The sequence below is a fragment of the Macrotis lagotis genome, chromosome 7 (assembly GCF_037893015.1).
Source record: "Macrotis lagotis isolate mMagLag1 chromosome 7, bilby.v1.9.chrom.fasta, whole genome shotgun sequence".
NCBI classification, from domain to species: domain Eukaryota; kingdom Metazoa; phylum Chordata; class Mammalia; order Peramelemorphia; family Peramelidae; genus Macrotis; species Macrotis lagotis.
This window is the reverse complement of record NC_133664.1, coordinates 108,673,767-108,687,035: the sequence shown is the minus strand read 5'-3', so window position 1 is coordinate 108,687,035 and position 13,269 is coordinate 108,673,767. Positions and strand designations below refer to the sequence as shown.

Sequence of the window (13,269 nt, the reverse complement as noted above, 5' to 3'; positions counted from 1 at the left end):
TCTTCAGTCCTTTTGGTTTTCTCTCCTTATTAGAATGTAAACTGGAAGGCTGGGTTGTCTTTCTTTTTGTTTGTATTTATATACTACCAGGGCTAGCACGTGGCAAGTTCCTAATATTGGCTTATTTTCTTCTTGGCTATTAGGTGGGAGCAACAAGGAAGGCTATATTCCTAATAATTAGAATGGTCCCCAAACAGGACAAGTTGTTTTAAGAAGTAGTAAATTCCCCACTGATGGTCAGAAAAGTCATCAAAGGAATTCATATTCCTGGAGAGAATTGAACCAAATAGCCTCAGAAGCCTCTTTCAACTCAGAGATTCTATGATTGCTCTTTGATTACAGTAAAGTGATATGTCATAGCATTAGACTTGGAATCAGCAAGGTCTGAGTTTCATTTCTGCCTCATATTAACCTGGGCCTCAACTTCTTCTTATTGCTTAATCATTTTTTAATTGTGTCTGACTCTTCATGACTCCATTTGGGGTTTTCTTGGCTAAGATACCAGAGTCATTTGTCATTTCCTTCTCCAGCTCATTTTACAGATGAGGACTTTAAGACAAACAGGGTTAAGTGACTTGCCCAGGGTCACACAGTTAACAAGTGTCTGAGATCAAATTTGAACTCATGTCTTCCTGATTCCGGGCTTGATGCTGTATCCACTGCATCCTGTTTGCTACCCTCAATTTACTCTTGGGATCATTAGATTGAAACTGGAAGAGATCTCACATACCATCCATTCCAAATCATAATCTCTCTCTCTCTCTCTCTCTCTCTCTCTCTCTCTCTCTCACACACACACACACACACACACACACACACACACACACACACACGCATTGTTGGAGGTAAGAAGTAGAACTGAGGTGTCTGACTCCACTGTACCACACAAACAGGAATAATCATAGTAACATCTACCTCACAGAGTTATCATTAGAATATCAGAAATCTTTAAAGAGCTTTGCAAACCTCAAAAAATTTATATACATGCCAGCTATTACTATTATAACTAATATTATTCAATGCTTCTTCCCATGAGAATACAGAATATAACATATACTTTACCCTTGGGTCCCTGACACTGGTGATAAATGGGGTTCAATTCAATTAAAGATTTGCTTTATTAGACACACAGATCAAAGTGATCTCATTTAGCATTTTTATTTAAGATGTATAATCCCTATCTCAAATGCCAAAAGGTGGCCTGGAGGTTAAAACATGTAGCATAGATATCTCAAGACAAAATCAAACTGGGTGAACAAGAAAAAAGGAAGTAAGTCTATGAGTCTGATTGAATCATCAAGAGCAGGTCATTTCAGCCTAAGCCCCTTTCCTTTCTTTAACAAGGTTACAAGACCTTACTACATTTAGAGAAAATATTTAGAAGATAGTATTATTATTATTAAAGGATTATTTGTAGGCATTTAGAGAGGGAAGCATGATCACTAGGAGCAAATGTATGTATTTATCAAGAGCCAAATCTCATTTTTTTTAACAGGGTTACTAGGCTTACAGTAATTCAGAGGATTGCTGCTTAGATTGTTGTGGATTTTTGTTTTATTTTAAAGAAAATGTGGTATTCTTGTAGACTAGATGTAGAGGCAGGGGCTAGATAGTAGGTGAGTGGATTCAAAAGTATTTGAAGGAGTAGACCCAAAGAAGAGCTAATCATTAATATCTTCTTGTTGTCTGTCCTTTGTTCTATGTTATTCAATATTTTATCAGTGACTTAGATTAGGAAATAGATGGCATGTTTATCAAATTTGCAGGTGACACAAATGTTAAGTAGAGCTTATCACTTAGTGCTCTTTGGCAGTATTATAAGCAACAGCTGAGCTGCCATCCAGTTACCTTCTGGCTGTATGAAATGGGGGAAGGGAGCATAAAGAAGCCAATTAATTGGAAAAGGAGCAGTTTGAAGCAGATAGCTGAAACTGGGGGTAGAAAAAGCAAGAGTTCAAATTCTGCCTCTCACCATGTGGTAATAATTTTCTCATCCATAAAACTGGTATAATATTTATTTCCTACCTCACAAATTAGATAATGTTTGGAAAGAATTTTGCAATCTTAAAATGTCATATAAATGCCAGTTATGATCATAATAGCTCATTTGTCCCCTGCAACTTCCACCGAAGTATGTCTCAGGAATGTGTGGTCCCCAACAGTTTAAGTTAATCAGAATGAAAGAGGGGTTTTCTTTTCAGGATCAAGGTAGGACTCCCCCGCATTAAATCCGACTCCTTCCTTGGAAAGGAGGGTAGAGATCCTCATTGGCATTCAAATCCTTAAGAGATTGGCATCTGTTGCCATCAGTTCTCAAGGAAGAAAAGTTGAGTAGATATGAAGTCTAGCAGGATACCTGAACTAACCAGGAGTAGTAGAGATAAAAAGCCAAGACTTTTCTTCTCTTAAGCTCTCTCCTCCTTTTTTCTTTCTCTGTGTGTGTGTGTGTGTGTGTGTGTGTCTGTCTGTCTGTCTCCCTTTCATGAAGAATGCTTCAGTATCTCTCCCCTTCAAAAAGAGAAATAGCCAATAGCCTCTCCCTCCTTCTCTCTCTCCTTTTCCCTCTCTCTCCCCGTTGCCTCAAGGGAAATCCAAGCAGGTCCAGGAGAGAAGACTTATTACCAATTTCCTGAAAGAATTGTGTCATATTTCCAAGCTTATTGCTGAGGAATCTAGTTTCATCATATAGGCATCATGTTTTAAAATAGATTTGCAAATTTGTCCTGAGCTAGTAATTTCCTGATAGTCCTTATGTCCTTGTTAAAAATCTCTTCACTAAATAGTCCCCAATAAATATTTTTCTCACATACAAAATTATATGTGTTCAATAAAGAGTTTTGGTCTGCCTAGGGTTCTAGACTCTTGCCAGAATTCTATATCCACTGCACCACTTACTTGCTCCATATGTCAAAATATTAAATGTTATACCAGTTTTATGGCCGAGAAAATTGTTACCACATGGTGAGGGACAGAATTTGAACTCTTACTTTTCTAACTCCTAGTCTTCAACAGTTTCTCAATAAGCATAATGAAAAATAGTAGTGTTGTTTGTTGGGTAGTTTCATTCTTTGTGATCTCATTTGGGGTTTTCTTGGCAAAGATATTGGAATGGTTTGCCATTTCCTTCTCCAACTCATTTTACAGATGAGGAAACTGAGGCAAACAGTATTAAGTGACTTTCCCAGGGTCACACAGGCCAGATTTGAACTCAGGATGACTGGAGCTCAGAACTCTATATCCCCTGCACCACTTGCCTGCTTAATCATCAAAACTATATTGGTACTAACTAAAAGAAAGAAAGGTTGGTCAATGCTACAGACTAGGCCAGACAGACTATTTGGGTGGTCTCCAATCATGCTATCACTCTGTTTTAGTCACTTTTAATCTTTATTTAAATGTTTTCCACCATTTCCCATTAATCTAGTTCCTGAATTTCTTCCCTAAGTCTATCATCTGAATACACAAAGCTACTCCTATACCTCGATTATCTATTTTTTTCTTTTGAATAAAGTATAGCATACCCTTCCATGGCCATACTCCAGTCCTGGAATCCAAGCCAGTCTACAAGGTCCAATTTGTCTTCCTGAATCAAGATTTCTAGCTCATCCTCCTTGTTGTCCTTTCATTGTATATTTACATTTCACAGGTCTTTTGTTTTATTCTGCTGCCAGTGAACTTCTGGACATCTCTACTGCTAGTCTTCTTTCCATGTAACTATGGTAAATATAGAAGCTTATCTTAGAGCAGTTTTCTTCTTCTTCCTTTTTTTTTAAGGGAAAAGATCTTTTAATTTGATTTTCAAGACTCTAGGCAACTACATATTTTTTCAAAAGTTTTACTTATACCTTTTGTTTTTATAGCACAGTTATTACCAAATATAACCCTACACCTTTCCTTTGTCTTCAGCCTTTACATTTGGTAGTATATAGAGATTTCCACACATCTACTATAAAAAGCAGGAGGTACATTTTTTTGTTTATTATAATTACACAGAATTCAATTTTATACAAATATATCCTTACCAACTTTCACCAGGTATAAACCATGCCTGACCAGATGCTTACTAGTCCTATCTTTTAAGCTAAACTCAAACAGAAACTTATCCCATATCCTTTCATTTAATGGGGTGAGAGTAATAAAATGGATTTTATATTCAACTAGTTTTATAAAATATAACAAAAATGCACCAATACGTAATTTACCTATAGAGGATTGCATTTTATGAAGGGTAATGGGGGGGTAAATAATCAACACTCAGTAAAGATAATTTTGAGGGGTCAGGAGAAGGCTGAGATAATATGCTTTATTCTGATATTTAATACAAGGGAAGATAGAGCCTTTGAGGGTATGATGTGCCTTTTGGATTTTTCCTCTCAAATGGCCAATTTTTAAAGTGAAATTTTGGCAGGTGTTGGATTTACTTAATTCGAAAACTAAAAAGTACCGAGCAAATGTCATCATTGGAGATTTTAAAGAGCACAGGGCTCAATATATGATGGAAAGGTTGCAGCAATTTGTGAAAATGATCTCAACTTTTCTTGAAAGTTGTGGAGAGACAGACTCTCCCAGATGTGGAAGTTTGAGGAAAGGCCCTGTCTGATTCCCTGCCAGTCTCCATCTCTAGCTTGGGCTGCCTTTGCAAGCATCCCTCCCTTTATTCTTGGAGGGCTATATAGAATCCACAGGAGTAGATCAAGACCCAAGCAGCCAGTTCAGCACTCTCCTCTGTCCTCAGCATTTCAGGCTTTGATTTTATCTTACATATTTCCTCTTGCAGACAGTAACCAGTATTTAAAATCCTAGACACATAGTGAAATGTTTTTTGATTTTTTTTTGATTATTATAATTCTGATTTGGCAAGGGAATGGGGAGTGTGTGGTGGGGAGAAAGACAGGACCAGCAACAATACCCTATGTTATATTAATTTTTCACTCTATACATTAACTATGTTTTAGGAGATAATATTTGGTCTGTGGTATATTTATACCTTTTAATTTACTCACTGTTATAATTCATTCAAAAAATATTTGTTAAACTTAGTCAAGGCAAAGTCTTTGCTTCAGTCTAGGAGAAAGATAAGATACAAATATGGAGAATGATAATACATAAGATTATATAGGTGCTTTAACAAGATATGAAATAAAATTATTATTATTATTATCTATATTAGAGTATGATCTTTAAGGTGATAGCATCTGATCTAGGATTTAAAGAAGGGGGGGGTAGAGACAAGGAGGGACAACATTTCTGGACCTGGTAACAGTATGAAGTAAGGCATTGGGGCAAGAAGACACAGGACTCCAGGACTCCAGTTTAGTTGGAGCACAGAATACATGGAGGACAATAAATAAACTGAAAAGGGCAGCTAAATGGCACAGTGGATAGAGCACTAGTCCTGGAGTCAGGAGGACCTGAGTTCAAATCTGGCTTCAGACACTTAATAATTGCCTAGCTGTGTGACCTTGGGCAAGTCATTTAAACCCCACTGCCTTAAATAAATAAAAAATTTCAAAATAAATAAATAACTTAGAATAAGTCAGTAAGTAAACAATGATTAATCATCTAAGAAACATTGCTAGGTGAACTGATACTGAGTGGGATGAACAGAACCAGAAAAACACTGTATATCCTAACAGCAACATGGGGGTAATGATCAACCTTGATGGACTTGCTCATTCCATCAGTGCAACAAGCGGGAACAATTTGGGGCTGTCTGTGATGGAGAATACCATCTGTATCCAGAGAAACAACTGTGGAGTTTGAACAAAGACCAAGGACTATTAACTTTAATTTAGAAAAAAAAAAACTTATATTTTATTGTCTGATCTTGCTGTCTCTTATACTTTATGTTTCTTCCTTAAGGATATGATTTCTTTCTCATCACACTCAATTTGGATCAATGTATACCATGGAAACAATGTAAAGACTGACAAATTGCCTTCTGTGGAGGGTGGGGGGAGGGAAGCAAGATTAAGGGAAAAATTGTAAAACGCAAAATAAATAAAATCTTTAAGAGGGAAAAAAAAAAAAGAAATATTGCTAGGCTCTGGAGATGCAAAGAAAGACAAAAGACAGTCCCTGATCTCAAGGAGCTCATAGACAATTGTATACAAACCAACAATATACAAGATCAATTGGAGACAATCAAGAGAGGCAAGGCACTAAAATTAAGGGCGATCAGGAAAGGCTTTACTGGAGAAAATGGACTTGAAGGGAAATACAGAGAAGATGAGGGTCTGGAAAGAGGCAAAGGAGAAAACATACAGGAAAAATGCTAGACATTGGAAAGTGCAGTTTCTTGTTCTAGAATAGCAAGGAGACCAATGTCACAGGATGGCAGAATAATAATGGTCATCCGGCATTCTCGAAGAAGACCACAACATCAGGGAGGTGATGCCGTGGCAAGAACATGAACTAGATTTGAGTGGGGGGGGGGGGTGCACCAGCCTCACTTTCTCCTCCAGAGGCATCTGGCTCCAATGGTCAGTTGACCCTGGATGTACCTTGCCCAAAGTCATACAGCTAGTAAATGTCTGAGGCTGAATTCGAACTCCCATCCTCCTGACTCCAAGGCCAGTTTTCTATCTATTGCACCACTGCAAGATATAAGAAGGCTGGAAAGGTAGGGGTGGGGAAGGGGATATGTTATGAAGGACTTTGAATGCCAGAACAAGGAGGGAAAGGTAGGATGGTTTCAGATTCTAAAGGGACATGAAAACCAAGAAAAGTAGTCTTTATTTGACAAGAATAAATTATTAAAAATGTTTGGTCAGGGATATTTGGTAAGAGACCAGATTTCTATCTTTTTCTGCATGCCAGAGAGAAGGAGGGAAATAAATTTTTCTAATCTTTCCACAGTCATCATACATGAAGACATTGTCCTCACCTCGATTTGTTTTATTGGTCAAACAGTTCATTTAGATGGTTTCTAAAAGTTCAACGATAGCATCTGATTCTCTGTAATTGTCTGCCTATGGTAGGTTCACTCGGGAAACAGCAAAAGACTGTGAAGTAATGGGCCTCCATATCCCAGCTGGGGCTATTGTGGAAACAGCTGTCGGCTATCTACATCACAATCCAGAATATTGGCCAAACCCAGAGACATTTATCCCAGAGAGGTAGGAAATATCCTTGTCCCCCTTCTCCCCTTTCAATAAACTTCTTTGTAGGTGGAGTTAGCGACTCATTCAGTTGGTGGAAGCATCTTTCTTCATGACCCTCTGACTTTGCTCCAGAGTGGTCAGAATCATAGCTAGCAATGCCGGCTATTGATGTAAGCTGTATGAAATGCCCTTAGAACAGATGAAGAGACATACTTTCCTCCTCTTTTGAAAGATGGGGGACTACATGGGGAATATATTCTACAAAGTCGTATGTGGTTGTTTTGTTAGTCTCTTATCCTAAATGTTTTCTTCTTTTTTTGTGAAAGTGGGTGGCAAGTGCAGTGTAATGTCTTTTTGTTTTTACATTATAAACATCTACAGATGACTACTGTTTTATGAGAAGTCTCATAACAAAATAAAACAGTTAAGTAAAACTAATAACAAAATAACCTTATTTGAAAGTAAAATAAATGCATTCCAGGAAAACAGGATGGAGTCAGGACCTTAAATCAATTTTTTAAACAAATTCAGTTCAAGGGGAGAAAACCAAGGACACAAGACACAGTGGGGGAGGGACCCTGGGTCACTGCCCCATTTTGAGGAGAGTCACAGGTTCTAGAACAGTGGGGAGCTATTTTCAATGAAAGGAGGAAATGGGATAATTGATTCTATTAAAGAAATGGAAGACCTGTTAAGTGTCCCCTAAATTTCAGCATCCGGGGTAGAGCCGCATTCACCCTGCTCCAGGTCTGGATGTGCCTATAAAGTAATCAGCTAGCTCTCAATACCTGATCTTAATTCTTGATAGACAGCTTGTGAAGCTATACTTTACTCATAAAAATAGACTCGACTGACTAAAATATATCATTCAGAAATCATAATTCCAATATGGGCAGGACAAAAATTTACCTTTGCATAAATCTATGCATTGAGCCTGTTCCATAAACCAAAGTGTTTCAGAGCAGCATGATGGAATGGGGTTAAAAAACATTCATTGAGGCAGGAGAGACTTGAATTCCCTACATCACTATTTTCTAAGTGATCTTCACCATGTGTATTAACCTTTCCCAAGACATTCCCCAAGAGACAAAGGGTCAAAGGAAATGAACAAGCAACTCACAAAGAAAAATTTTTAAAATAGCAATTTATCAAAAATCATAAGGAAAAATGTTCCAAATCACTAAAAATAAGATAAATTCACATTTAAAATAATTCTGAAAGTCCACCTTCTTGAAATTGGTAAAGATGACCAAAAAAGGAAAATGACATTTATTGGAGGGGATCAAGGAGGACCAATATACGAGTGCACTGTTACTGCCACTGTGAATTGGTCTAGCCATTCTGGAAAACAATTTAGAATGTACCTTCCAACCCCACTAACCTTTTTTTAACCAAACAAAAATTTTCTCAACAATACCAAGATTTGCCATAAAGAACCTGAAACAAAGTGGATGGCAATTGAGGAAATGTATAAAACAAATGATGTCATATGAATGTAATGGAATATTGTTTACATGATAAGAAACTAAGTAATATCTATATGAACTGATGATACAGAGTAAGGTGAACAGAATCAGGAGAACAATTCCTATAATGATTACAACACTGTGAAGATAAAAGTATAAGGCCTAGGTTTGTGATTTCATTTACACAGAGAGAACCTCCAAGTGAGGACATTCCCTCTAGTAATATAGGTCAGTACCTCCTCTGCAATTTATATTCTTGAGAGAACATGCAGCCCTGAGGTGCCCCCAACCCTTATTAAAATGTAAGTGGGTAATATTTAACAAAAGAAATAAAAATACAATAAAATATAGATAATATTATATTACATTTTGAAATTAAATCACCATGTAACCCATAGGACCCTAATGTATGGTTTACTGGCCCTTGTTTCTATTTGAGTTTGTCATCAGAGCCTTGAGGTGCTAAGAGGTTATAACTTTCCCAGGGTCCTAGAGTCCTTATGTCAGAGACAGTACTAGACTCCAGGTCTTCCCGGTTTGGAAGTCAGCTCTTTAACCAATATGCCAACTCTGCCTTTCTGTAAAGAAAAACAACTCTGAAAGGTTTAAGAACTCTGATGCATGCAATAACCAACCATTCCAACCATTACCTTGTCTGTGCCTAATTTTCTAGGCTATGAAATGGGGACTACAACATTTGCAGCACCTTTCTCACAGCATCATTGTGTGAAAAGTGTCAGAGGCTTCAATACTAATATAAATTATCATCATATTAAAATAAAACCCTTAGATAGATAAGGAATACTTTTGCAGGACATCAAAATGACCTTATTTTCAGAACTGATGTGTTACATGTGGTTCACCTTGCAGGTTTAGCCAAGAAGCAAGGCAACAACACTTGCCCTTTACCTACCTCCCATTTGGGGCTGGTCCTCGTGGCTGCATTGGATCGAAGCTGGCCATCCTGGAAATCAAGTTGACGTTGCTCGGAATTCTTCAGAAGTTCAAGTTTGAAACTTGCCCTGAGACCCAGGTAAGCCCTTCCCTTTTCTGCAGAGGGGAAATCCATTTGATCTTCATTCTCTTCCTTACTCTATCCAGTTCTATTCTTTTTCTTTTCCTTTTTTTTTTTTTGAGGCAATCAGGGTTAAGTGACTTACCCAGGATCATACAGCAAGTATCTGAGACCATATTTGAACTCAGGTCCTCATAACTCCAGGATTAGTGCTCCATCCGCTGAACCACCTACCTGACCCACATCCTAACTTTTTTCCAAGAGCAAAGGTGGTGGAGGAATTCCAGACACACAATGTGGGGGGGGGGGGGGGGGGGGAGAGGGTAGATATTGTTTTCATGGCTTTTTCAGGTTTGCAACAGTAGGTTTACAGGCTTGGAATTCCAAGTCTAGCCCTTTGGAGGTACTAGGTTATTCTGAAGGTACGCAGAAGTTGGAATCCGAGGACCTGCCTTTGAAGCCTGACTCCAATTTCTACCACTCTGTGTCCACATACAAGTCACCTCACCCTCTAACTCTCACTTTCTTCTTTTGTGGAATGGAAATAATGTTCCATGCACTACCAACACCTCATGGGGGTGCTGAAGAGCTACACAAAAAGAAGCTATTGATAGAGGTTATTTGAGTTCTGCCTGTATTCAAAGAGCTGTGAGCAGGTCCAAAAATACAACAGCTTCATAGGAGAAATAATAAAGATCCTTGGACTGGGGACTAGGAAGCTATAAGTTTAGTTTGGTTATTTGTTGTTGTTGCTGCTGCTGCTGCTGCTGCTGCTGCTGCTGCTGCTGCTGATGATGATGATGATGATGATGATGATGATGATGATGAATCATGGCTGACTCCTTGTTCCCAAGGACCATGGCATGCCAGGCCCTTCTCTTCTTCACTCTCCCCCAAAGTCCATCTAAGCTCATGTTCATTGCTTCTGGGACACGATCTATCCAGCTCATTCTCTGCCATCCCCTTTCCTTTTGCCCTCAGTCCTTCTCACATGCAGTGAGTCCTATCTTCTCATTATGTGACCAAAGTATTTAAGTTTCAGTATTTGATCTCCCAGTGAATAGTATATTAATTTCTTTAAGTACTGACTGTTTTACTCATCTGTAAAAGGGAAAGTATTTTTATGGTCTTTCCTCTCTCCAATCCATCCTTCATCCAATTGAGAAGGGGATTTTCCTAAAGCAGAGACCTGTCCAGAGGCCAGCACCATCTTAATTCAGGTGCAACATTGGGATGAAATGAGGCAAGTTTGTGAACATTTAGCAAAGGAGGAGGTTTAGTTTGCCCTAAAATAGCAAGGGTGAATGATAAGGACACGGTGACATTCAAGTTCTCTGGAAGAGGTTTCCCTCCTTCTGAAAACATGGTTTGTCAGTCTTCAGGTGGTGACTAGGGTGGTCTTAGGCACCCACCAAATCTGAGAAGGGCTGACTACCTAGATCTGGTATTTGAGGTAAGTCAGGAAATTTGGAAACCCACATATGAATAGGGACAGGAAGCTCAGGAAGCTAGTAGATAACTGCTCTTAACTGCTCATCAATAAACTCCCCTGGATCCCTATTACCTCTAGAGTCAAGTTTAAGCCCCTTTGAAATCTAGCTCCAAGTTACTTTTCTAGCTTTAATACATATTAGTCCTCTTTGTAGATAATAGCTAAAATTGTCTTCTTCCCCTTTCTCACACATGTCATTCCATTTTCCTGTTTCAGGTCTGAAATGTGGTGACTTTTTACTTTTGTCTTTTAGACTATGGAATCTCCTTCCAGATCAGCTCAAGTTTTTCTTATGACTGTACATTCTGTTTTTAAAATTATTTTTAAAATTTTTCTTTTTTTCACAAAGATAGCTTTCAACATTCATCCATTTGCAAGTTTATGAGTTCCATATTTTCCTACCACCCTTCCTGCCCTCCCTCCTCTCCATGGTAGTCCAGGTTGTATATGTACAATCTATATTTCCTTATAATGATTGTATATTCTAATCTATCTGCTATTCATTTCAGGTACCCCTGCAGCTGAAATCCAAATCTGCCCTGGGACCCCAAAATGGAGTCTACATAAAGATTGTATCCCGCTAAAACAAAATTGTGCCCCTATCCATTGTCTGTATTTCTGAAGGGGAGTTTTTCTCACCCACTGTCATTCTCATCCCTGGAACTCAACCTCACAGGAATCCTCTTGAGTGAAAGAAAACCATTGAACGGCTATTCCAATTCACAAAAAAAAAAAATGTAGTAGCATGCCAATATAAGAAATGAAAAATATGGAGTCTTATTGCTACAGATACTCTAGACACTTAATAAATGTTTGTTGGAGCAGTTTGCACTTGATTTTGAATTAGTTGATACTTGTGCTTCAGATCTACTGTCTGAGGGGACTTCTATATGATTCACAAGAAAACACTCTTGACAAAGTTCTGAAACCTTGGGAAATTTAAAGGGTACCTTGACCTTAGGAAAGAAAAACTACAAATTAAAGCAGGAAATATTCAGGGCACAATGACCTATTCCAGGACCTAAGTCTAAACACAGTTTAGAAAGCACACTGGTTCAAAGGCTAGGCCCTGGGACCCAACCTCACCTCCCACCCAATGCAGAGGGGAACCTGAGAATGGTTACCATGATTTTCTTAGCACTTCAAAGTTAAAGCCCCATGGTTCTCCCTGGCAGTAGAAATGAAGTTGGAACAAAAGCTAAAGGAGTTTACGTCGATACTTCCAAAAAGCGGAGTCTGTGTGCACACTCTCTTCAAAGCACATTCTCACTCTAAAGCCCCTCATCCTTCCCTCCTCTTGTATCCCAAACAATCCCTTCTCCCAAAGACTTTGCACCCTATATCAATATCCTGCACAAGTGGCATAATGTCCAAGAGCAAGGATTTCTAGACTTTCAAGTCCTCCCAACAAAGGGATGCTCCAAGAATGGAGTGGGGGAAAAAAAGTTGGGTTAAGGGACAGATTAGAGGAAAAGTAGCATTTTCCTCAACTGTCAACAATCATTCAAATCCAACATTTATATGGGGAGCTCAGGAAGATGAGTCTTCTTGATTTAAAAATCAATCAAAGACTCATCTTCCAGAGTTCAAATCCAGCCTTGGATACCTACTAACTGTGTCACCCTGGACAAGTCACTTCCTTGTTTGCTTCAGTTTCCTCACCTATAAAATTAGTTGGAGAAGGAAATGGCAAACCACTCCAGTATCTTTGCCAAGAAAATCCCAAATAGGGTCAGGAAGCGTCTGACACATTTGAACATTTAGTGCTTTACAATTATCATCTCATTTGATTATCACAACCACCTGGGGAGGTAGGGGGTATTATTATTATTATTATTATTATTCCCATTTTATGGTTGAGGAAATTGAGAGAATCCGAGGTTAAATGATTTGCCCGGGTTCATGTAGTTACTAAGTATCTGAGGTTGGCCCAGCATTCTATCCAGGTGCAGTACAGGACAGTGGTAGGGAAATGGTATTTTTCAACATAAATCAATGTTCGATCCAAAGAGAATTCAGAACAATTCTATATTTACAATTTCAAGTAGAGTATTTTTATTTTGAAATTTATGTTGAGAATTATTTTTATCAGAAGATTATTTTTTCACTTCTGTGTAATTTTTAAAAGTTTGCTGCATTAAAAAAAATTCCAGGGGCAGCTTGGTATAGCAAAGAGAGCCCCTGGTCTGGAAT

At 38.3% G+C, this 13,269-nt stretch overlaps 1 protein-coding gene across 1 annotated transcript in view; it reads left to right on the top strand.

Moving 5' to 3' along the window:
• TBXAS1 (thromboxane A synthase 1) overlaps positions 1-11,906 on the top strand; it is a 237,438-nt gene extending 225,532 nt beyond the window's left edge. Inside the window, exons 11-13 of the mRNA XM_074193562.1 lie at positions 6,981-7,118; positions 9,440-9,602; positions 11,586-11,906. Coding sequence (XP_074049663.1) covers positions 6,981-7,118; positions 9,440-9,602; positions 11,586-11,660 — 376 coding nt within the window. The 3' untranslated portion in view covers positions 11,661-11,906. The remainder of the gene's footprint in view (positions 1-6,980; positions 7,119-9,439; positions 9,603-11,585) is intronic.
• The last annotated feature ends 1,363 nt before the right edge of the window (positions 11,907-13,269 follow it).